The sequence below is a fragment of the Tetranychus urticae genome, chromosome 3, assembly GCF_039701765.1.
Source record: "Tetranychus urticae isolate SD_2017Ah chromosome 3, NJAU_TeUrti_SD_1.0, whole genome shotgun sequence".
Taxonomy (NCBI): Eukaryota; Metazoa; Arthropoda; class Arachnida; order Trombidiformes; family Tetranychidae; genus Tetranychus; species Tetranychus urticae.
In genome coordinates, this window is record NC_142960.1 from 19,978,713 (window position 1) to 20,001,023 (window position 22,311).

The following is a 22,311-nucleotide window of genomic DNA, read 5'->3' on the forward strand; positions in this document are numbered from 1 at the left end:
ATCATGCTCCAGATTCCGATGCAAGCAAATAGTTTTAATGGAATCAGATTTTTTCCATTTCTATACAATTGAACATATCTCTTGATTATTGAATCTTTCAAGCGCTTCAACAACTTCATGTAAAAATCAACCTCTAAACTTGGCCTAAAATCAACAAGCTATGAGCATTGTAAATTGTATCGAGAATAACAATTGAAGATTCAACAAGCCTCGAGTCAACGGAGTACTTTCAATGATTGAAATCATCACTCAGAGCTCTGTGTTTGCATTTCAACAAAACTTAATCTAGTTCTTAACTCTTAAAATCGTTTGATGTTTTAAAAGTGAAAAATGATCCTTGAATATGATGTGGCTGTGGTGGTAATCAAGAAACGCTGTCCGACATTTAAGATTATTGATCTGATTTTTAATCATTTTGCTTGATATTAGTTGAAATATTTATAAGAGAAATAGAGAAACAAAGAGGTAAAAGCGAGAGGTGAGAGAGAGAGAAGGTGAAAATGAGAATAAAAAGGATGAGAAAAAATTTACATCACCAAATGTATGATTGACTTCTTAATGAAGATAATTTTGTCTTTAAATTAAAATGTTATGGATGACTGTATGACTTGTTGTCAATTTCATTTGCTCAAGTCATGAAAATGTTTTGTTTTTGTTTGGCCAGTAAAATCAGGCAATTTGATGCAGATGTTGAATGGATTGAATGTTGGGGTTGAAACAATTTGAAGAGAAGGGATTGAAAGGATAAAAAGAACGAATTAAGTCATAAAAAGGGAATCATTAAGAAATAAAGTTTCCCAGTTAAAGATTCATCTCCATTTGAAATAGCTTATAAAAGCACGGCAAGAATTTAGAATTCATTTTATCAATTATCAAATTGTTTTTGTTTGTTTTTTTTTGATGGTCACAATTGATCGTCTAAATTATTAATTTACCAATGATTTATTCAAAGTATGTTAGTTGATTTTTTGTTTTGAGGTTATAATTGTGAGGGTCTAATTGAGATCCGTGTTTTGCTTGGGTGATAAAACATGAACCTTCAATGGTTGGACTTCACAGAAAGAATTGTCTTTCACCGATTTCAATTCCTTGATGCACTGGGTTGCACAAAATGGTAATCAATAGAATTACACTTTTGTCTAAATAATTTACAGATGATCGACAATTGTTTCTTTTGTTGGTTTTGTTGTGGGTGGAAAGAGAGGTGAGAGATGGGTAGAGAAAAAGTGGTGAAATGTGCATGATATAGTGAATAGGATGGAGGAGGAGGAAAGTGAGGCAGAGAAAGAGAGGAAGATAGAGAAGGATGAAAGAAGGATGAAAGGAAGAGAGGAACCAAAGCTGAAGCGGTGGCATTGATGGGTATTTGATGACATTTGTTAGCGTTGATTTGGCATTAACAGAAATCTAATCAAGGAAAACGAAAACAATACATGAAGAAAAAAAGAGCAAGAAATAAGGAGAGAAAGAAGAAAAGAAAATGATTTTCAACACTCTCTGTGCAAAGTGGAAATCAATGAGGCATATAATACAAGATGTAAAATGAATGATCAAATAATTACATAAATGTCATAGGAAAAAAAGGTCTCCTCAAATGTTTTTGCCTTGCTTTTTTTTCTTGAATCTTCAATCTGAAGAAAGGAAGATTCAGTTACAGTTCAAACCTAGCTTAGGTGATATTTCTTAGGTTAAATTTTGTCACTGCCATCTATGAAAAGAAAGAGATCGAGAAAGAGACAAAAAAAATTGTCAAGATTATTTGTAAGAGAAAAAAAAACATAGATTCGCTAGATGGAGTTGTTTTTTTGGTTATAACCTAAGCGAGGTTTTACTGTAATCGGATGAGAGATAGACTCGGGAGGATATTAGAGAGAAAGCGGTTTCTACATGCAAAATAGTTAAGGAATAATAATATTAGAATATCAAGTAAATTTTGACATAGCCTCTCAAATAAGATTCAACTTTCTTCCTCCGAATTCGTGACTGATGTCTGAGTACCATTGAGAACAGTTTTAACATCTTCCATCTCTGTATTGGTCGTTGTGCTGGCATCATTAACTTGCTCTTCAGCAATTCCTCCTGTTGTACTTGAAGCTGACTCTGTAGCGGTTATGGCACTCATTGTCACTGGTATTCCTTCATTAAGACTGTAAAGGTAGAGAGTAAAATTAATAATACAGTTTTCAAGCAATATTACATCAAGTATTAATCTGTCAACTTAAGTTGTATTAATCACAATCTTGTCTATCCTGGTTAAAATGGTTAAGTTTTAGGAAAAGGTAATATTGAAAGACAAACGAGCTTTGATTGGTTATAATTTAGATAATTTGTGAATTTCAATCATTTAGAATGTTAAACAAGAGGAACTGGAAGAATCTTGTCAACAATATTTACTGGAGTTTGCAGGTTTTTCAAAATTGCATAAATTTAATTATAACATGCTAACTAACCATGCAAATTGAATTGAATAAGTTTTATTAACTAGTGTTTCTATTGGAAAAACAATGGAAGGAAGAAAATTGGATGCAAGCTCGCTAAATTGCAATGTTAATGAGCTGATTGCTGACACAATTAACCTGTCTCACCTTATTCTACAAAATATTTCATATTTTCTGGATAAAAGAACCATCCCAATATGATGAATATTTAAAATATTGATATGATAAATTGTTAAACTAATACAAGTTTAAATAATTGAATACCTTCGAACCAAATTTTCTGAGTGCGAATACTAAAAATGATTTTTGACTTTATTACTAAGCTGGTTGAGAAGTTCTTGGCCTGGATTGAGAAAAAAATTAATTATAAAAGGTTTAGAGAGGAAACAAAATTAAAGTGAAATAACTAATTGATATAGAAAATAAATTAATTGAGAGTTTGATTCAAAAAATCATGGTAAAAACAACATTTTACGAAAATGAAAATATAATACAAAATAAGCTATTTGACAATTTGACCCAAGACTTAATTATAGCTGGCGTAGATTTCCGGTTGAGGTTTAACATTAACATTAAAAGAATCGGGTTTATGTTTGTTTTTTGTTATATTTGGATAATCTCAAGGATCTCAAGTTATTCTTGGCTTTTTAAATAAACATAAACATCAATTTACAATGAGCCTGCTAATTAAGATCAGAACTATTTAAACTTAGTCAAAAAATTTCATTAAAAAAAACAGTCTCAATAATCTATATGATTCTAAACAGTGATTCTCATTTGTTTAGTTGGTCAACTCGGAATTGTACTTACTTTCCAATATTAGTGACCACTGTTTGGTACATGGATACAGGTATGGTTACCATACCGGAAACTGGAAAGGCTAAAAATAGATGAATAAAAAGAACGATGTTAATGTTATTTATTTTTTACTTTTTTGCCATTAAACATAAATGAAAAAGAACTTACTGCTTTGAGTTCCATCTTCCCCTGTAAGTATAATTTGACCATCCGGACTAATTGTTGCCTCCGCTAATGTGGCAACTGTTTGACCGGACCCGTCACCGCTTAAATCAACACTCACAGTACCGATTTGAGTAACTCTTTCCCCATCTTGGCCGGTGGATAGTTCAGCCAATGTTTGAACAGCTTGATTTGCCTCACCTCCCGAGCCTTGAATCTAAAATTAAAAGTTATCCAATATATTATTTATTGAAATGTAAATTTAAGTAAAGAAAACTAAACGCATATACATGACAGCTATATCAAGATTAAGTAAAATAACATACTCTAACTGCACTAACTGCTCGAACTTGAGCTTGAGTTCCGTCTGGAAGAGTAACTACAGCAGCACTGTTTGGATCCATTTGGATGAGTGAAACAGTTCCGTCTGGATTGTTAATGGCTTGTACCATGGTCGGAGCATAATGTACCTGTTGATACTGCATCTATTTTTTGAAAGTGGAAAAAGCGTTAGAAAAAAACACGGATTAGATGAAAGTTAGAACTATTTTGGCGTGAATCGACATAGTATTGTCAAAAATGTCATTCGCAAAAAAAACAAAAAAAAATAAATTAAGGCACAAGCATCAACATATCCAAATGTAAGTAAACATAACAAAATTTAAATAAAATAAAGAAGCAAATAAAAAAGTAAAAAAATATATATAAAACTACTTAGGTTGATTTCTGGGGAATTAAGCCAAATCTCGAGCGAGTTCATGGTTTGTCAAAAAAAGTTAAGAGTTGAAATAAATTTTTTTTGTTGGTAAAAAAAATTCATGCCAAAAAAGGAATAAAAATGTTTGAAAAGGAAATCTTTGAAAATTAATAGGGGATAAGTAATTAAAGGAGGAAAAATATAATTGTAGCATTCATAGAAAGAGAGATAGCAACATACATTGACACTTTGTGCTGCTACAGCTAAAGTGTCTGTCGCAGAATCTGCAGTTAAAGTGGGTATATTGTTGACATTAGAACTCCCTGGCACTGCTGGAACTGCTGTTACGCTGATGCTTGTGTGAGTACGAGATTTCACCTTCTCTTTGGAGGTATCTTGTTTCTTGTCATCGTCTTCACTAAATATCGGAAGCATGTCCTCGCGATTATGGTACTTATAACAATTTATCACAATTTGTCGGAGAGCATGAGTCCATGAGACCTGAAATTATGCACGAAAAGAATAAGAACAAATATGAAATCCAGTGTCAACTTTGATAACAGCTGTAACAATTTTGAAGATCGATCTTTGTTGTCAGCTCGATGATTCAATGAAAACAACCAGGAAGTAAACAATTTTTCTATTTCACCTTTTGCTTCTCTTCGTCACTGCGAGCATCACTCCGAACATTCGCCCAAGGAAGATCTTTAGGCCACCACACTGGCCTTGTGGACTCTTTTCCCCAACCAGGTTTACCGCGTCCAGTGGAATATTTCAACATGAGAGGTATAAAAGCTCTGAGTTGTGCTTGAGTCATTTTTTCCACAGGAGTTGGAATACCGTCTACGACTAGAGGGGGTAATTCATGACGAGAAGGATCTTCTTTGACTTGAGGTGGTGCCTGTTGTGCCAGAGCGGCTTCAAGCTCTTGCATTATAATATTCCTACAATTACGAACCTAAAATAACGGTGAAAGCGAAATATTTAATAGCCGCTAAACTGAAACTTTCTCAGTAATGCATCTAGAAGATCATACCACATTTTCCAAAGGTCTAGCACCAAATACTTTGTAATTATTTTGAGGTTTTCCGGGTGTGACTACGAGGACTACCGCTTGTTGACCAACCCGCGTAGTGTACTCGTCGATTGTTGCTTTCAATTTTCTGAGCGTGGGGAGAAAAAAAATGACAGAATCAGAGAAAAATCTCAATAACACGCATGAACTTGAAAGTCAAATCATCATATGTTTGAAACAAACCTCGATAATCTTGTTTGTTGCCGCTTTCTGATAGAAGGATTAGTTTCAAAAGAATGGGGTCTTTTTCTTTTCTTGGCGGTAACTATGGCTGCAGCCGCAGCAACACCAATTGGGCCTAAAACGGGTTGTAAGTAAAGGAGAGATGAAAAGTGAGAATGATTGTGAGAGCAAAACGATAAGCACAAGGAAAAAAGCAGAATAATACTGAAAGTGGCAGAAAGGCGCAAAGCGACCAAGGACAATGTTGCCAGGAGAAACAAGAAATAAAGTTATCGCTTTGAAAGTTGGTGGGGATAAATCCATTTTTCTCGAATTGTAACAATAAACAGAGACACATAGAGAAATACATGGAAGAGTCACAAAATAAAGGAGCGAAAGAAAGAGAGGAAGAAAGAGAAGAAAGAGGAATTGTGAATGAAAAATACACATAAGAAACAAACCTGCTGCAGCAAGCTGGGCTGTGACTTCATCTTGGCAGGATGATGATAATAGGTCGTTATCGTCAAAATTTGAATCATCGTCACTGAGATCATCGCAATCAGTAATATCACTATGGTTCATGATATTATTTGAGGGAGAAGAATCAATTTTCATCTGATTGAATACAATTAACTTTTGTGGACCTAAATTAAACCATCAAAGCTGCGCAGAAAATGGAGGAAAATTTTTCTCTCTTAACTGAGATGTGCTACCATCTACCATCAAATCCACTCTTTTTCTTTGTTTGGATCAATTCAAAAAGGTCTTCATATTTACATAACCGATTATTAAATAAACCACATTAAAATTAAATCAGTCAATTTCACCTCTTCATTAATCATCTAATCTAGTCGAGCAAACTAGCAACTTAATTTGAAATAAGCCTAAAATCAGAGATTAACATTGATCCTTGCAAAAAATGCCATTAAAACGAATATTAAGATTCAGATCAAAGTATCGAAACTAAAAATATTTAAAAGTACCGATCTTTAAAATTCAATTGACATCAAAGGTTAAGAGACAAAATTCAGCAACAAATTGCTTGTTACTCATTTAATTTAATATAAAAATGATTTTATTTTTGGATAACAATCAATATCAATTGTATCGAAGATTATCAAGATCAATTGATCCTCATGGACTAGATCCAGAAGAGATATTTGAAACTGAGCTGATAATGAAAGCATGACTTATATGAATAAATATTTAAAACTCTAATTTGTTGTGAATTGGCTTTTTTAATTTAATGAATGCAATTAAACTAGGTTTAGCTTTAATTTTTGCTTTTGTTTTATTATTAAAAAACAAACCTTTCAAATTAACACGTTTGAAAGCAAAGTAAACATGATATCAATCAATCTGAGGAACCATTTCAATAGTACAAACATATAACCTAACTTGGTATTTACTGTATTAACTTAATTTGTCTTTTCAATTTAGATTTGTCTTGGTGTCATGAAAACAATCAACATAACATGGTAAGTTAACAATTAAGATACAAATAGAATCACACATTTGGGTTAAATTATTTTTATCTTTTTGTACACGTTAACATTACCTAAATGAACCAGATTGTCAGGAATGGAAAGGCAAGAAAAAAAGCGGCAACAAAAAAATTTCATTTGTACAAAATACAATCACAATTAACAGTGATAGCTGTTAATAAAACCAGCAAAATAAAAGTATCAAAATGGATACAAATATATAAATATAAACAAACACACAAAGTGTTGGTCGCAATTGAATGTGAATGATAGTGACACCAATTCGTCAAGCCTGATAATTGTAGAGGTCAAAAATTTGTTTCAATTGCCAACAATAGGTTAATTAAATGGAGGGAATGAAAAAAAATAATGTATAACAATTTAACGTTGATTGACAATCATCAGAGAAAATGTTCAATAATTTGAAAGCACAATGGAAATAATCCAATACATGTGTTGGTTTCCATTCACCAAGTCAACTTTTATCTTATTGTCTCACAATTAAACACAATTGCTTGCCTATCAATTTCAAGCTTGAATCACATGCAATTCAAATATACACTTAAAGAAACATAGTCTTGATAATTCTGATATTAATACACTGAATTCATGAATTTTAATTGAATAATATTGAAGGTAAATAAAGCTACTTTTAGGTTGATCAACTGGCTAGCCATAGAAACTAAATTTATGCACAGTCCCTTTACCGGACTAAATCCAATGGATTTAATCCATAGATAATTTATTTCATAATAATCTGGATTATCTAAATCAAATCGAGTCTTAAATCGAGTGTTATCTTTCATCTTACACCAAATTCAATGTTTAATTAATTACAGTGGCTATTAAATTGAATGTAAGAATAACTTGAAAATGTATCAATTTCTTGACTTCAGTGCTTTACAGTAAAATCTCGCAAAGGTTATATTAGTTTTGTGAACCGGTACCGTTTTATGTAACTGTTTTATCTAATTAACATAATTAAATTGTATAATCGTGTAAAGCATCGTGTAATCAATGTAAAATTCATTGGGAGAATCTTGAATATCCAAAGATGGCGATTCTCATGTAACCTTTGCGGGGTTTTATTATGATGTTTTTATTGAATTTAAACTTTACTAATATCAGGTCATCTCATTGTTTCAAACAGGGTTTTGTCAACACTAATTAACTTTCTCTTTTTTGTATCTTTTCTCACTTTTTATTTCTTTATTTCTCTTCTAAAGAAACTGTCTCCATTAATATCTTTACCGTGATATCTCCTTTGATTGATTATTTATTGCTCTTTGGGTTGAAATTAAAGTTGATTTGATTTTGTGCGAAAAATCGACCTTGATTACATTCTTAAATCAACCAACAGATGGTAGGACAAATGTGCGGTTACAGCGCCACTCTTAATTGTTAGCAACATTAAACTCTTAACTCTTAATTTCTGTCTTCGTTTTGAATCGGATTTGTTGAATCATTCTTAATGTATTAAATTAATATATATAGTTGGTGCTGGTTGATACTTGGAAGTTAATGTAACACTTTCTTTGTATTTACTAAGTGTGTTTAACCTAATTGCTCATTCCATCCGGAATCTTGTAAGTAAATCGCCATTCTTTATATTCTGTCTATTTCTCAGAATTCTGTATCCATTTTTTCCCTGCTCACCTTTCTCACTTATTTTCATCTCAACTTTCTCCCTCTATACAAATTTATCTCCCATTTTCTTACCCCCCTCTCTCCTATTTGTCTCTTTAAACCTCTCTCATCTTCTCTCTCTATCTTTCTCTCACCCCTTTTCTCCTTCTCTTTCTGTCTATCTCGGTCTCTCAAATCTCAACTTATCTCTTAATTCATTTTGTATATAAATTAAATGCTACATTTATTTTTATTTTAACACCTCTAACACATCAAGCCTACCTTATAAATCATTCAGTGCTCAATATATTTCAGTCGTATTCCTCAATTCACTCTTTGTTATTTAAAAATAGTAAACCTTCGTTGCATCGTAGATTCAATTTCGTTCCTATTAATATAGCTTCTAGTATTCCTCTCTCATTTTCTATCATATTTACACTAGTCAAAGAATTGTATTCAACCGTTCTCTTTACTAAGCAGGAAAAAAAAGATATCTTCCAACTCTCTGCCCAACAACCTCAAACCCTTGACTAAAAAAAGACGAACGGAAGATCTCGTAATTTGTATTTCATTATTAATATTGTTTAAAACTGTCTCTGATCTTCTAGTTTCCTCAAATGATATTTATAATTGATGGGCCCTCTATTTAAATCACTATACAATTATCAAAGCTACTCTGATGTCCATTACTGAACCACTTTTCCAGCCAAATTGTTCCTTTTCCTCCTCAACATCCTTTTTTTCTTCTCCACCGCATTTTACCACCATCAACATTATCTTCATTCTTCTCTTCTCTTTTTTTTGTTAGCACTATGTACCGCCATTGTTAACATTGTTTAAAACAAAGTTAATTTGCTCGTTCGTCACAAGCGATTACCAGTCCATCTTTACCGTCAAAAACCCTTTCAACGATCGGATCCCAATCATCTGTATCATCATCAACATTCTATCTGTTAGAGTGATTCTTTAGATCATAAAAAACTGCTCATGTATTAAATCAACGAAGTTGATTGAAAAATCTGGATTCACTTGAGTATCTGTTCAACCTTGAAATCTTCTTTGGCAGCCATTTATCCCAACATGGTAAGAAGTGTCTAGAAATAAGGATTCAAGCGGATTTGCTCACCTTAGACATTTAAATCGACCAATCATCTCCAATTTTGTTAATTTGATTCACCGTTCAGCTATCAACACACCTGGTTCAAAAGTTCCTTCTTTATTCAACTAAGTTAATACCCCGTTATACTTTTGTTTATCCCTGTTCTGTGGTTACGCTTGATTTTTCCGCGAAAAATCAAACCTAAATTTGTGCTTAAATATGGTAGACCAGATAAACGCCCAAAGTTCAAAGAGTAAGAAGTCATTGAGCAAGATGAATTTAAGCAGTATTGCTTTAGTTCCAGACTTACTTAACTGGGTTAACCAATTGTGATATTTCATTTTCTATGCAAATGAAAAAAATTAACCAGGTTAAATATGTCTAACACTCACGAATTTTATTACATTATTTCTCATTCAATTTTTTTTCTACTTTCAGAATCCTTTCCTTGGGGTTATTGTCAAGAGGATGATCAATCTGGTGTCGACCTCGATCACCATGCGCTTAGTCTACTTGCCAATTTTGATATTCTTCCCGATAAAGAAAGTGCTTTGCTACTTCAGGCTTCTGACGAATTATGTTCTAAAATTGACACTAGCAATCCACGTCACCATCATAACCATCAACATATTCAAAATCAACTACAACATCAACCAGAACCTCCTCATGATCTTCATTCACACCATCATTTGCGATCGCTTGAAAGAGATACTCATCCTGCTCGAAGACAATATGTCGGTTCAGTTTCTGATCCAGCTGACTGTGTTTCCCTTTTTACAGATTTAATTTCTGGTATTCAAGAAGTCAAATTTAGTCAAACTCGGGCTTTCGCTGCTACAATATCAGCGAATACAATTGGTCAACCCTATGAATGTTCATCTCCAGTAATCTCACCATCAGAATATCATGGCAACCAGAACGATGTTTTATCACCAGCCTTGATGTCAGCTCCACCCTCATCACCTAATCAATCCAATTGGGTACAAAATACCAACAACAGTAATAGTGGTAGTGCTAGTGGTAGTGGCCGGACCAGTGGCTGTAGTGCAAATAATATCAACGACTCAAAAGCATCTACACACAATCATCGTGATCAGCAACCACATTTTCTTCAACGCAATTCTTCTATTATACATCAAACCAACAAATCAAATGTAATCGAAAAGCATCTACCACCAAATCAACAATCGGATTATTTTACATCTTACGAACGCCCTGTATCCCCAAAATCCTCTAAAGTGGCCTATTATAATTCTGATAGTAACCTTGAAAACGGTGGTGCTGATACTCCAAATGATGCTGATATGTCTAGCCTTAACTGTGATTTGGGTAATTCTGATGATTGTTTAAGCTTAAGTGCTGAAGGGGGTTCTATATCTTTCCTGAGGAATTGTTCAAAAGGCTCCAAAAAAAGCTTAGACAAAGGTTCTGATGAGTACAAAAGACGCCGTGAAAGAAACAATGTGGCTGTTCGCAAAAGTCGAGAGAAAGCAAAGCAAAGATCTAGAGATACTGAGAAAAAAGTGCTTGAATTACAAAATGAGAACGGTTCTTTAAAAAGAAAAGTCGACGAATTAAGCGGACAAATGATGATTCTTCGACGTTTACTAAATAATCACGGAATTTCTCAAGATCATATTGAAGATGAAATTAATCGCACATTTCAAGAAACTCGAAGACCTGGCAATGACTATTGAACTTTGAAAGAATTTTTCAATTAGGAAATGAAAGATTCAAAATCATGAAACTAAAAAGATGAATTAATTTTTTTAAAACTAGTTGATTTCAACTACCATAGCTTTAAACTAAAAAAAGCAAGAATCAAAACCACTCGTTAAGCTCACTGATCTCGTCCTTTACTATTTTCCCACTCTTCTCTCATTCTTTTCTACTCTATTATTTCTAAAGTCTATGTGTCCTTATACCTTTCGTCGTCTCCTCTTTCTTCCTTTTTTTTCTTTCTCTCAACAAAAATCAGAAGAGAGCGTTTAGAGAATTAAAAGTGAAAGTCAAGTCCGGGAATAATACAGAAACACTAATTATATGTTTCTCCATCCAAAATATTAGCAATCTAGTTCTAAAATTCTATTGATTCCGTTAAATATGTTGCCTATAAGTTTATGCTGTTTTAAAAAGATAAAGATCACTTTGGTACCAATAACACGCAACTAATGGAGATGAATCACGGATCCAGTTTAAAATTGTGGTCTATTTAAATGTCTTATAATTTAAACATGGCAATAGAGGGAAGCCAGAAACCCCATTTCAACTCTACTTTTCTCTTTTGTCTGTACATTTGTCAAAAACATCAATAATTCACTATCTTGACATCTCCATGGCTTCAAATACAAAGTTTATGTAAATTAAGAACCCAGATTATCAGTTTGTTCAAAGCTGTTCAATTATTACCATCATCATCATAATCATCATCATCATCCTCTTCATCTCCATTATCTCATATTCATCACCTTTCGTGACATCTCTATCATCCTCGCAATCTTCATCTTCTCATCACATCATCATCATCAACAAAAACAACAATTATCACCCTTGCCACTTCTGTCGTTGCTATCTGGTATCCAAAAAGATTGATGTTGGACGATGAGGAAAAAGTAACAAATATTACCTCATTCACTATTTCAAGTTGTATACATGTTTTGGTTCTATTCTCTTTTTGTTTATCATTGAAAACAAAAACGGAATTGTCTCGTATAAATTGCTCCATATGTGATGGATAAATTCCCGATAAAAAAATCTTCATAAAATTCAAATATCTGTGAAAAAAAGTATAATAAGCTAATATTAATGTAATAATCAGTGATATAATTTAGCGTAAACTTTATGTTGATGACTTACAAGCAAAACAAAAAGGGAGAATCGCGGCTTGAAAAAGCTGTAAATTGAGGCAAAAAAAGGGTTGCGAACCATCTGCAAAATTATCCAAGGAAGGAAAAAACAAGAAACAATCTCTACAAGGAATCACTGTATATCATCCTTTTGATGGCCAATAGCCAATCTAAAATTCAACCTGTCCTTTTACTTGGATTGATCTTGTAGAGGGAAAAGTAATGATTAAATCAGGAAAGTCTGCTAAATTGTTATTTTTATTACACACAAGGAATATGCACTTAATAATGTTTAAGAGTAACATCCAATAAAAAAAATAACATTAGTTTACTCTTGAACATTAGAAACGAGTGAAAACCTTGATAATAAACATAACTTGAAATCAAGCTAAAAATTATATTGAAATGTAACGTTTTCAAACATCAATACTATTAATGTAATGAATCATTGCTAATGATTACAACTTCAACTCGCCATAGTCATCAAGCAGAAGACCTGTTGACCTTCTTGTTCTCTCACTCTCCGTTTATTTTGCCTCTACTCTCCCTTGATTCCTCTCTCAATCTCCTCCTCATGATTTTGTTTAGGATTCAACAAAATCAAGTTGATTGTCAAACAACAAAAAAATGTTTCTTAAAGGGTGTTTCAGTTAACTAGTTCCGAAAAGGAGGAGATTAAAATGTCGACGTCGATGTTTAAATGTGAAATGATCAATTTTGAAGAATACACTTCAACAAATGAAATATCTATGATATTTAAAAAAATATATATCAATCAAAATGTAACATTTAAAATTTACTAATGACTTAAATTTGAGCTTAAATTTATTCTCCACCTTTTCAGGAAAAGTTAATAACAATCTTTAAGAAACCAAACAACCAAACCTACAGTTCTGAGCAACAATTTATCTGAAAATGATTTTTTGAAACAATGTTAACAAAATATTGGTCAATTGAATTATCACTGTGGTCCAAAACAAACACAATTTGAATTTTAATCATGTTAAAGATTGTGAAAAAATCTGTGTCTTACCTGTTTCAGCGGCCTCAACCCACTCAACCTTTGTTTTGCCTTGTTTTTCACTCAACCTTGCCCTTTTCATTACTCAGTCTCAACTTCTGTTCGATTGTTTTCATCTATCAACAATCAATACACACACACACACACACACAAACTCAACAAAAAACGTAAATAACAAAAGGTTAAAAATCATTAACCTCTACAATTTGTAAAAAAATAATCCAAGAAATCCTGATAAAAATGCCTGGAAAAAGTAATCATGTCAATATGATGCTACTGATAATTGATAATATGTCCAAGGAAATTTAATTCAAACAAATGTACAAATAACATTTTCGGGGGGATAAAAAGGCTGAAAGATGCAAAAAAAATATTTTGTCCTCTTTTCTCTTTTTCTTTTCATCATCTTCAAGTATTATTTTCCATCACTTTTTCTTCTCTCTCTTCTCTTCTCTTCTCTCACTCAAATTCCTGGTTCTTTCAACATCTTGTTTCTTTTAAATATATATAAATATATTTAATGTATATAAATTAAAACACAGTTTCCCTTTTCATCTCGTTTACTTTTTGTTTACTCAATTCATATTGTGTTCACTCGACAATTTGTAATTTCTTCAGTTCGGCTAATAATTCCTTTTCTTTGCTTATTTTGACCAATTGATTCCTCTGCAATTGTCCGCCACTACTTCGAACAGTCTTGAGATTTTTGATGGCCTCCAGTTTTTTCTCAATCGCTTTAACTTTTTTCTCTCTATTATCTTTATCGTTTGACTCTGATCCTGAAGTTGCTCCTGTTGGTGCTGATGCTTCTGATGCTTCTGGTGCTTTTGCTGCTGGAGGCTTCGCTTGGCGATCACCACCACCGCCACCTCTTCTGCCACCTCTTCCTTTAGGTCCTTTTGAACGTAAGTTTGCTGATGATTTTGATAATGGTCCACTAGTAGTAGCTTCTAATGTTGCTCCTTTTCAAAGAGTGACAAGAAAATAAAAAAGATAAATAATTCAGATCATTAATTAATTTAATCCTTCATCCTCATCGTGTTCGTCTTCACCAGGTAAATTTGATTTCATTTTTCTTCCTTTTGTCTCTTCACTTCTCACACTCAGCAGGTAGCCATCATTATCACTAGAAAGCACATTTAGTGTAGTTAATTTAAGTTCATGAATGTTGACAGAAAAAGAAAGGAGCGAACGATTGAAGAGAGAAGAAAAAATCGACTGTTTACTATTCTACTAACCTGAATTTCGTAAATGTGGTGGCACATATCTTTTCGGTTCAGCTTCTTTACCCAAATTAGCTGCTTTTATTCCAGTTTCCGTGATCATGGGTGCATTGGGAAAATCATCACGATTGGGTCTCCAAATTGAACGGAAAAGCGAATCACCATCGGGATATTGAATTTCTCCAATCAATTTACCTGAATAATGCCAAACTCGGAGACAATTACCAACTCTCATTCGTGGAGAGGTAACTGCTGTTAGTAAGTGAGCCCCATCAGGTGCCCAGTTGATATATGTAGTATCAGGGCTAGTGAGTTGAGCTAGCAATGTTTTCTTTTCCGAATTATATACCGATAAACCTCCACGTAAGTTACCGAAGCCGGCAAATATGACAAGATTGCCAAATGGGTTAAAGTGTATTTGATTGATGTGCATTTCACCAAATGAATGAATAATTCGGCCATCAGAATCCACGAAAGCAAGTTTAGGAGGAACAAAACCATAGGAGACACAGAAGAGAGTTTCAGTGGTTGAAGGGTGCCATTCGACTGCGTGAATAGGTCCTTCCTTGTCCAAGGTGACAGCAAATGCTTTACCATTTACATCCATATAATTCAAATTTTGCTCGCCATAATAACTTTTACCAGTTTTATCAACATCAGCAGCACACAATATAAGTACAGCATCACCTAAAACGAAACAAATAAGGTTAATATTAAAATGACTATAATTTAAAAAAAAAATCAAGTTCAGCTGACCTCGAGATCGCCATTTAAAAGTTGTTCTATCAGTTCGGAAGAAACTTTTAATAGCTATGGCAGTTTCCATTTGCGGATAACGATACAATTTAACGAAGTTGGGTTGTCCATGGGTTCCGATAGATAGACAAGCAAAATAGTGTACACCAGATTTAACGTGAGTCGTTAAACTAAAATCAGCGACCTTTTGGGTGTAAAATTTAGCGATGTATCGAGTGAAATCATTGTTCTCGTAAAAATGTAGCTCCTCATTGAAAAATCTGACACAGATAGACTCATCATCTGTCCAATGTAACCTCCATTGAGCTTGCTTTTGCTTCATAGTCTTTGAAATGGAAGAAAAGAAAGAAGAGGAACTATCAATAGGTTAATAAAGATCCATAGAACAGTATTGCTTAGGAACAAGCTCATAATCGTGAAATTAACTAGAAAGATTGTCTCACCTGAACCAGAGTATTACTTTTGATATCATAGATCATTAAATTGTGATCTGTTGCATTTTTAGTGTAAACCCATGCTTGAAGGAAATTGTTCTTGGGGGATAAATCAACAAACTGAACTCCTGGAATGTCTTGAGTAAACTTAACACTCCGGTCATTTAAATCAACCACTTTAGTAGATACATTGTCCGAGAAAGCAATGTAATTACCATCTTTTGAGATTGTCAAGGCTCGGGTTCGACCGGAAAAAGTTTCAATCTGTTCAATTTGTGGGGGACCAGATAAAAGGTGTAATCCTTGGTAATCTTCATTTATTATAGACAAATTTTCTGTAGAGTCGGAAGCCATCATTCAAGAGGATCAGAATTACAATCAACTAATAGACAGAAAATATTAAACAAAATATTAAATTAATACACAACTAAGTTAAACTACAATTAATTAGAAAGTAAACATCAGAGGATCAGCAGAGGCATGGTTTTCATTAGAGACCAACTGTTCACATTTGTGTTTGTTATTGTTTATTGGTTGCTGTTGCGCGCTTAAAATGATTTCCCTTAATGTGCATAGAATCATATTTTTTGCTTTTAATTAAATTAATCTTAAATTTTCCAATGTAATTATGATACTTAAATGAATATATTAACAAATAAGTCTTATAACGATTCAATCGCCCAATCCAAACCATTCATTTTGAGTATACCAAGCAAACCAATCATTTCACCATCTCTATGATTCTTATTCAAAAAGTAAAGGAACTCTACTCTTTGTTCCTACTGATTATTTGATAGACCGACACAAATTACGTTGTAATAAATTGTAATTAATTTTTCGCTTATCCTTTACCATTAGTTAATTAAGGAAGGCTTTTGCATCAGTGGAAAAAATTCAATAGAAAAATGTAAGTATTTAAACGATGTTAAGCATAGCTAAAAATAACAGAGAAATTTTGTTTACTAAGAAACTAACTAGCAAGCTCATTTCAATTGATTTAGATAGTTGACTTACAATTGCTGATTTAATCAAATTAGACAACTATTTCCATTGCCTGGAAAATCAATCCAGCACAAGCCTGATCTCAACAGTTTTTGATAGCAATCACATATATTCCTTTTATGCATCCAGATGATAACTTATTATTCTTATCGATTGTGGTAATTCAACCTGGATTTTATGGAAAATAAATGAATGATTAAAACCTTTTGTGTTTAATCAAAAAATTGAATCCAATTGAGATTTTACTTTACAAGGCAACATAGAACCATATTGATTGATACGATTTGTCGTTGTGTTACAATTATAAATGTTCATAGTGAAACAATAAACTGGCTCATTGGTGATGATTAAGTGAATTATTATTACTATACTAAAAAATTCTTCTAATCAAACCTAATTCATTTCAATCCTGTGATAATCAAAAACATTGTCTTTTCTCAATGAAAATTGAAACAATTTCCCCAACAATTTTATCGGCAGCAATAGTATCAATATTTTGTGTCTATCGATCTGCTCAATATTGTGTCACATTTGATTTTGATGATCCAACATCCAGAGATAATTTTAAATCTTTGAAATCAACAATATTTCAATTGGATAACAATTCAACGGTAAACATTATCAGTCCAGGGTATCATATATTTGAACATTATCCAGACGATATCCTCTGTTCGTGGATATTGATCGCTCCGACCGGTTCTCTTATAAAAGCCATTTATCAAGATTTTAACTTGGAAGTCAGTTTCCATTGTGCTTTGGACTCACTATGGATATTTGATGGAAAAACAATAGACAATTCAACCGATTACCAACCTGATTACCAATTTTGTGGTTCACTTTTACCAGAAGACCAGATATTTGCTTCATCCTATGTTAACCTCATCTTTGTGACCGACTCACAACGTAATTTTCGGGGTTTCAATATATCTTTCCAAGCAGTTGATCCAATAAACGGTAAATTTTACATTTAATTTTCATCAAAAGTGAAATATAAATTCAATTACAAGAAAACAATAAAAATCTTATAAATAAGCTCTTGTTGGATGTAAAGTTAAGATTTCAACAAGTGTTTAAAGTTGAAAAATTTTATATCAGATGGAGCTATCAGTCTTTACCTGATATATTTTGTTTACATTTTGTTTTTTATAAACAATTTTATCGTTAATTGAATTGTTTTAATTATCTTGTCATTGATAGCAGTAAAATTAGTTAATTTAAAGTTTAAAGTTGCTTATTTTGGCCCTTTGTTACACTTAGATGAGTAAATAGTGAACAATCAAGGTTTCCTTCTTGATCTAAATGAGAATTGTTTTTTTTTCTGTAGTGACCATCTGATTTACAATTCAAATTGACTGCCGTTAAACATTGAATACAAACAAAATGTAAATAAATTGCTGACCAATTTAGATTTTTACTGTTTAACCCTGCAAACTAAAGGTTAAACAATACTATTATTAATATGAATAAATTAAAATTCATCAGTAAACAAACTAAAATGAGAAATGAGAAATGATTTTGTTGTTGGCAGCGATGATGAAGATGGAGAAGTAATAAGCAATTAAGGACATTCCAGGTAATTAGATTTGATATAATATTGGACCTAAACAGCAGATATTTAATACTAACACTTAAACAGAAGACAAAATTTTCTAAAAATCTTATTTTAGCTAATTGTTTAAGGTAAGTCAAGGTTTTAAAATAGCAGAAACATCAAAATTGTAATTCACAAGTTGAATTATTCAATGTGGAAAGACAATAATGCCAACAAATTGACAAGTTAACAATTCAAAAAAACAATTAGAAGATCAAATTGAATGTTACTTTTGTCAACAGTTATTGATGGTCAATACTATTGTTGACATGAATATTGATTAGTTGAGAAATGTTAATTGAATGGTTTAAAAGGTTAGAAAGTTTTAATTGTTGCGGTTAAAAGTAAAAGGAGATTAACTTGAAAAATAGCTCAAAGTGATACAAAAGACTGCAACACAACATCTTCCTTTGTGACTGATTATGATCAAAATGATATTTAAAGTTAATCAAGATTTACCTTTAAATAGCAACAATTGTAAAGCACAATGAAACAAAAAACCGAAAAACACAAACTAATTAAATTGTGATTTTCTAATGATGCTCGAAGTTTACTTTTTCAGTATTTTTACAATCTTCTTCTCCCACGATTTTAAATTAATCAATTCACTTCATAATAACGAATCTAAATCGTGATTAAAGCAACTTTCTCCTTTTTTCTTGTCTCCTTTGATCCTCCATCCTCCTATCAACTCGAAACCATCACCATCCTCATGCTCATCCTATTATCTTCGTCATCTTTTCCGTAATCGTACTCCTCTTGATTTATGGTAAACAATTATTTGTTTATTAGCTGCCATCCATGAATGTGACTTTTCCACTCAATTTTTATGTCAAAATGGTAATTGTCTCAACATTTCCTTGATCTGTAATGGAGTTGATGATTGTTACGATGGTTCCGATGAACAGCCATGCTATCCTAATAGAGATAAAGACGATGATAATAAGGATAACAGGAAATTAATTTGTCCTTCTCAATCAAAAGGAAGACTCTCAATTATCGGCGGAACAGCGTCACTTCCAGATGAATGGCCATGGCAAGTATCTTTAAGGAAAAGGTCCCATAATCACCATTGGAATCACATTTGTGGAGCCGTTTTAATTGACTATTCAATTGTTTTAACAGCAGCCCATTGTTTCCAAAGGTTAGACCCTTTGATTAAAATAATTACGAGAACAAATCAAAATACTTAAATTAATTATCACAAAGTAAACATTTAAACCAATTTGAAAATGAAAAGGCAAAAATCAAGGGTAATTTAGAGACTAACTCAGCTGACCTATTTAAGTCATAGAGATGAACCCATTGCCATCTATCAATAATTAGCGTCAACATTTTTCTAGAAAATTTTAATTGCTTTTTTTTGATAAACAATTGTTGTATTTTTATGTAATTTAGTGAAACTCTCGATATAACCAAATATTCATTGGCTTTTGGACAATACCGATTAGATCCCGATTCAAGTGAAACCAATTTAACCGTAAGATATTTACGAAAAGTAACAATTCATCATGATTACCAACTGAATGGAGTAAGTTTATCAACAATTTTATATTCAAATTATTTCTTAAATTTTAATCCGACAATTTAATTTACTATAAGAGCTACTAAATCGTCGTATTTCTCCCTGATTGTCACCAATCGAATAAAGCGTTGAAGCAAAAGCCATAAATCTCATGTTTATAATTAATAAATCAAGAGTTAATCTATCATTGAATCAGCTTTCTTCATTTTTGTTTGGCCCATTAACATCTTAAACATTTTGATTTTGTCTCATTAACTTGTTAGTATAAACCTGAAATTAATTTGTTTATAATAACATCAACAATAATGAAGATAATAATCAACCGGTAAATATTTACTGTCAATATCATTAAAGTTTAATGATGTATTTAATGTGTGTTAAAAGCCATTCATTTGAAAAGTCTCCGGTTAATTGGTTCACCTTATAATTATTAGGCTTAATCTCTATAACAGTTGATTAGTATTCAATAAGAAAGATTTCTTATTGTTTAGTTAACTGTCTTAATAGCAATTTAGCTAGTCTATAACCATAAGTCTGTTTACAGGATTTTTGTATAAAACCAACTCCTAAAGGTGAACAGATTAGATGAAATTAAATCTGAAATACTTAATATTTCTTTTGACAAACAATCAAAGAAATTGATTTAAATTTGATATTAAATAATAAGGTTCATTATGTGTTGAGATAACAGAATTAATTAATGAATAAGAATCAAATTAAACCAAGTTGTCAATGAGACATTTGTTGACGTTTTGCTGAGAAAGTGAAAATGAATTTATTTCCTTAAATCAATCTCATTTGATGCATACAAGTCACACTAGTGAGCACAACAATTAATTTAATTTGGTCTGTTTTTAAGTTCATTGTAAGAAACAGGTTAAAGGTTATAAATGTAACTTACTTCGTTAACCAGCTTCAGGTTAATGTTTTCAATGTTTTCAGTGTTGCACTATTGTTTTTTACATCTTAAACAGTAAAGCAACTCAAAAAACAACAACATTAAGTTCATTGACTGTTAATGAAGAGACCAAAACATACATTTAAATTGTGACCATAACACTATTTGAATCAACTAATTATCGTGATCAAATTGCATTAAGAATTTTTTACTTTTTCTCTTTATCACAGGTAAATGGTAAAGAAGATGATATTGCAATCATTCACTTGAGTTATCCAGTTAAAAATTTGCCCAATATTAAACCAGTTTGCATTTATAATTGGACAAGATTTGATGATTTACCCAAATTTGGTTTTGTCACTGGCTGGGGTCAAGGTAGCAAATATTATTGAATGCTTTAAATGTTATTCCAAACAGTTGAACAAAATTATTCCAATCAATTCAGGAATGTCCGTGAATCTGAAATTAAACCACCAAGTAACATTTCCATGTAATCGCATTACTCCAATTGTTTCATTGCAGGTAACAGTGATATAATTAATATCTTATCCGAGGTTAGTTTACAATTGATATCTGGTTCAGATTGTTTCCACTATTATGGAAATGAATTTTTCATTGATACTGATAAAATCATTTGTGCGGGTCGTAAAGAAGGCCACAAAGATTCTTGTAAGGTAATTATCCTTGCTTTTAAATGTGCCACCAATGTTACCAATAATTGATTAATTTTTAAATCATTGTTTAGGGTGATTCTGGTGGTCCTTTGGTTGTTAATAAACATGGTGTTTGGTCCTTAATTGCTCTTGTATCCAGTGGGGTTGGTTGCGGATTGCCAAATAAGCCAGGAATTTACACCAACATCGGCTATTATATTGGTTGGATTAATGAGACAATCAGGAGTATCGATGGACGTTGAATTGCAACCATCCTTCAATGAAGAAACAATGCTTATTTTTGGGCTAATCTAATTATCTACCATTCAATGGATATAAACTGCTCATCGTCGTATTAACGCATTAATGTCAAATCAATCAAAATCATGATCCAGTTCTTGAAATTTCCATCAAATTGATCGGCTACAATCACAATATAAATTGTTACTGAAACAATAAAATAAAATAAAAGAGAAAATTATTTTTCAATAATCATTTGAAGTATTTTTGATTAATTTTGACTAATTTTCATGATGCCATTTCAAACCACTTACAATCAATTTGGATGAACTAATTTTGATATCAAGTCACCAAGAAATTAAAACATGTTTTTCATACTTGAAGCATAAATCAGCGCACAGTGTCAACGACCCGGGTCAACTAGGGTAGGTTAATCCAAAGAAAAAAACTTTTCAGAAACCAGACTGAACGGGATTTAAAAAATATCCTTTCCTTGATCAAAATATTTCATGATCATACGGATCCAAGTTTGCCCATCATTCAGGTTGAAATGAAAAAGTAGCTTGAAGTTTACCTTTACA

At 32.2% G+C, this 22,311-nt stretch overlaps 4 protein-coding genes across 9 annotated transcripts; 2 read left to right on the forward strand and 2 right to left on the reverse strand.

The window, feature by feature from the left end:
• Positions 1-384: 384 nt before the first annotated feature.
• On the reverse strand, positions 385-6,002 carry LOC107364936 (DNA-binding protein P3A2). Of its 5 annotated transcripts, XR_016199805.1 has the most exons (11): positions 5,794-6,002; positions 5,354-5,468; positions 5,132-5,258; positions 4,745-5,053; positions 4,474-4,596; positions 3,725-3,883; positions 3,405-3,615; positions 3,249-3,318; positions 2,703-2,781; positions 2,586-2,612; positions 385-2,147 (listed from the first exon to the last, which is right to left on the reverse strand). XR_016199805.1 is itself a non-coding variant. In XM_015932390.3 (9 exons), the coding sequence occupies exons 1-9, from the start codon at positions 5,945-5,947 to the stop codon at positions 1,958-1,960; spliced, it is 1,458 nt and encodes a 485-aa protein (XP_015787876.1). In that variant the 5' UTR covers positions 5,948-6,002; the 3' UTR covers positions 385-1,957. The 5 variants fall into 5 exon arrangements, 2 of the variants coding, with proteins under 2 accessions (XP_015787876.1, XP_015787875.1); XR_016199804.1 differs by having other exon boundaries at positions 2,586-2,781; XR_003082732.2 differs by having other exon boundaries at positions 2,586-2,781; positions 4,336-4,596.
• A 2,251-nt stretch (positions 6,003-8,253) lies between these two features.
• LOC107364919 (uncharacterized) lies at positions 8,254-11,908 on the forward strand. 2 transcript variants are annotated; one of them, XM_015932369.3, is made up of 3 exons: positions 8,254-8,402; positions 9,251-9,794; positions 9,980-11,908. In XM_015932369.3, the coding sequence occupies exons 2-3, from the start codon at positions 9,761-9,763 to the stop codon at positions 11,236-11,238; spliced, it is 1,293 nt and encodes a 430-aa protein (XP_015787855.1). In that variant the 5' UTR covers positions 8,254-8,402; positions 9,251-9,760; the 3' UTR covers positions 11,239-11,908. The 2 variants fall into 2 exon arrangements, with proteins under 2 accessions (XP_015787855.1, XP_025017189.1); XM_025161421.2 differs by lacking the exon at positions 8,254-8,402 and adding an exon at positions 8,606-8,998.
• Positions 11,909-13,695: 1,787 nt separating this feature from the next.
• Positions 13,696-16,314, reverse strand: eIF2A (eukaryotic translation initiation factor 2A). Its single transcript, XM_015932368.3, has 4 exons — positions 15,831-16,314; positions 15,388-15,712; positions 14,647-15,318; positions 13,696-14,370 (listed from the first exon to the last, which is right to left on the reverse strand). The coding sequence occupies exons 1-4, from the start codon at positions 16,176-16,178 to the stop codon at positions 14,000-14,002; spliced, it is 1,716 nt and encodes a 571-aa protein (XP_015787854.1). The 5' UTR covers positions 16,179-16,314; the 3' UTR covers positions 13,696-13,999.
• Positions 16,315-16,490: 176 nt separating this feature from the next.
• LOC107364976 (serine protease 33) lies at positions 16,491-21,982 on the forward strand. Its single transcript, XM_025161420.2, has 7 exons — positions 16,491-16,728; positions 16,823-17,777; positions 19,207-19,558; positions 19,813-19,945; positions 21,068-21,212; positions 21,360-21,511; positions 21,583-21,982. Exons 2-7 carry the CDS (start codon positions 17,264-17,266, stop codon positions 21,751-21,753), a joined length of 1,467 nt encoding a protein of 488 aa, XP_025017188.1. The 5' UTR covers positions 16,491-16,728; positions 16,823-17,263; the 3' UTR covers positions 21,754-21,982.
• Positions 21,983-22,311: the final 329 nt, after the last annotated feature.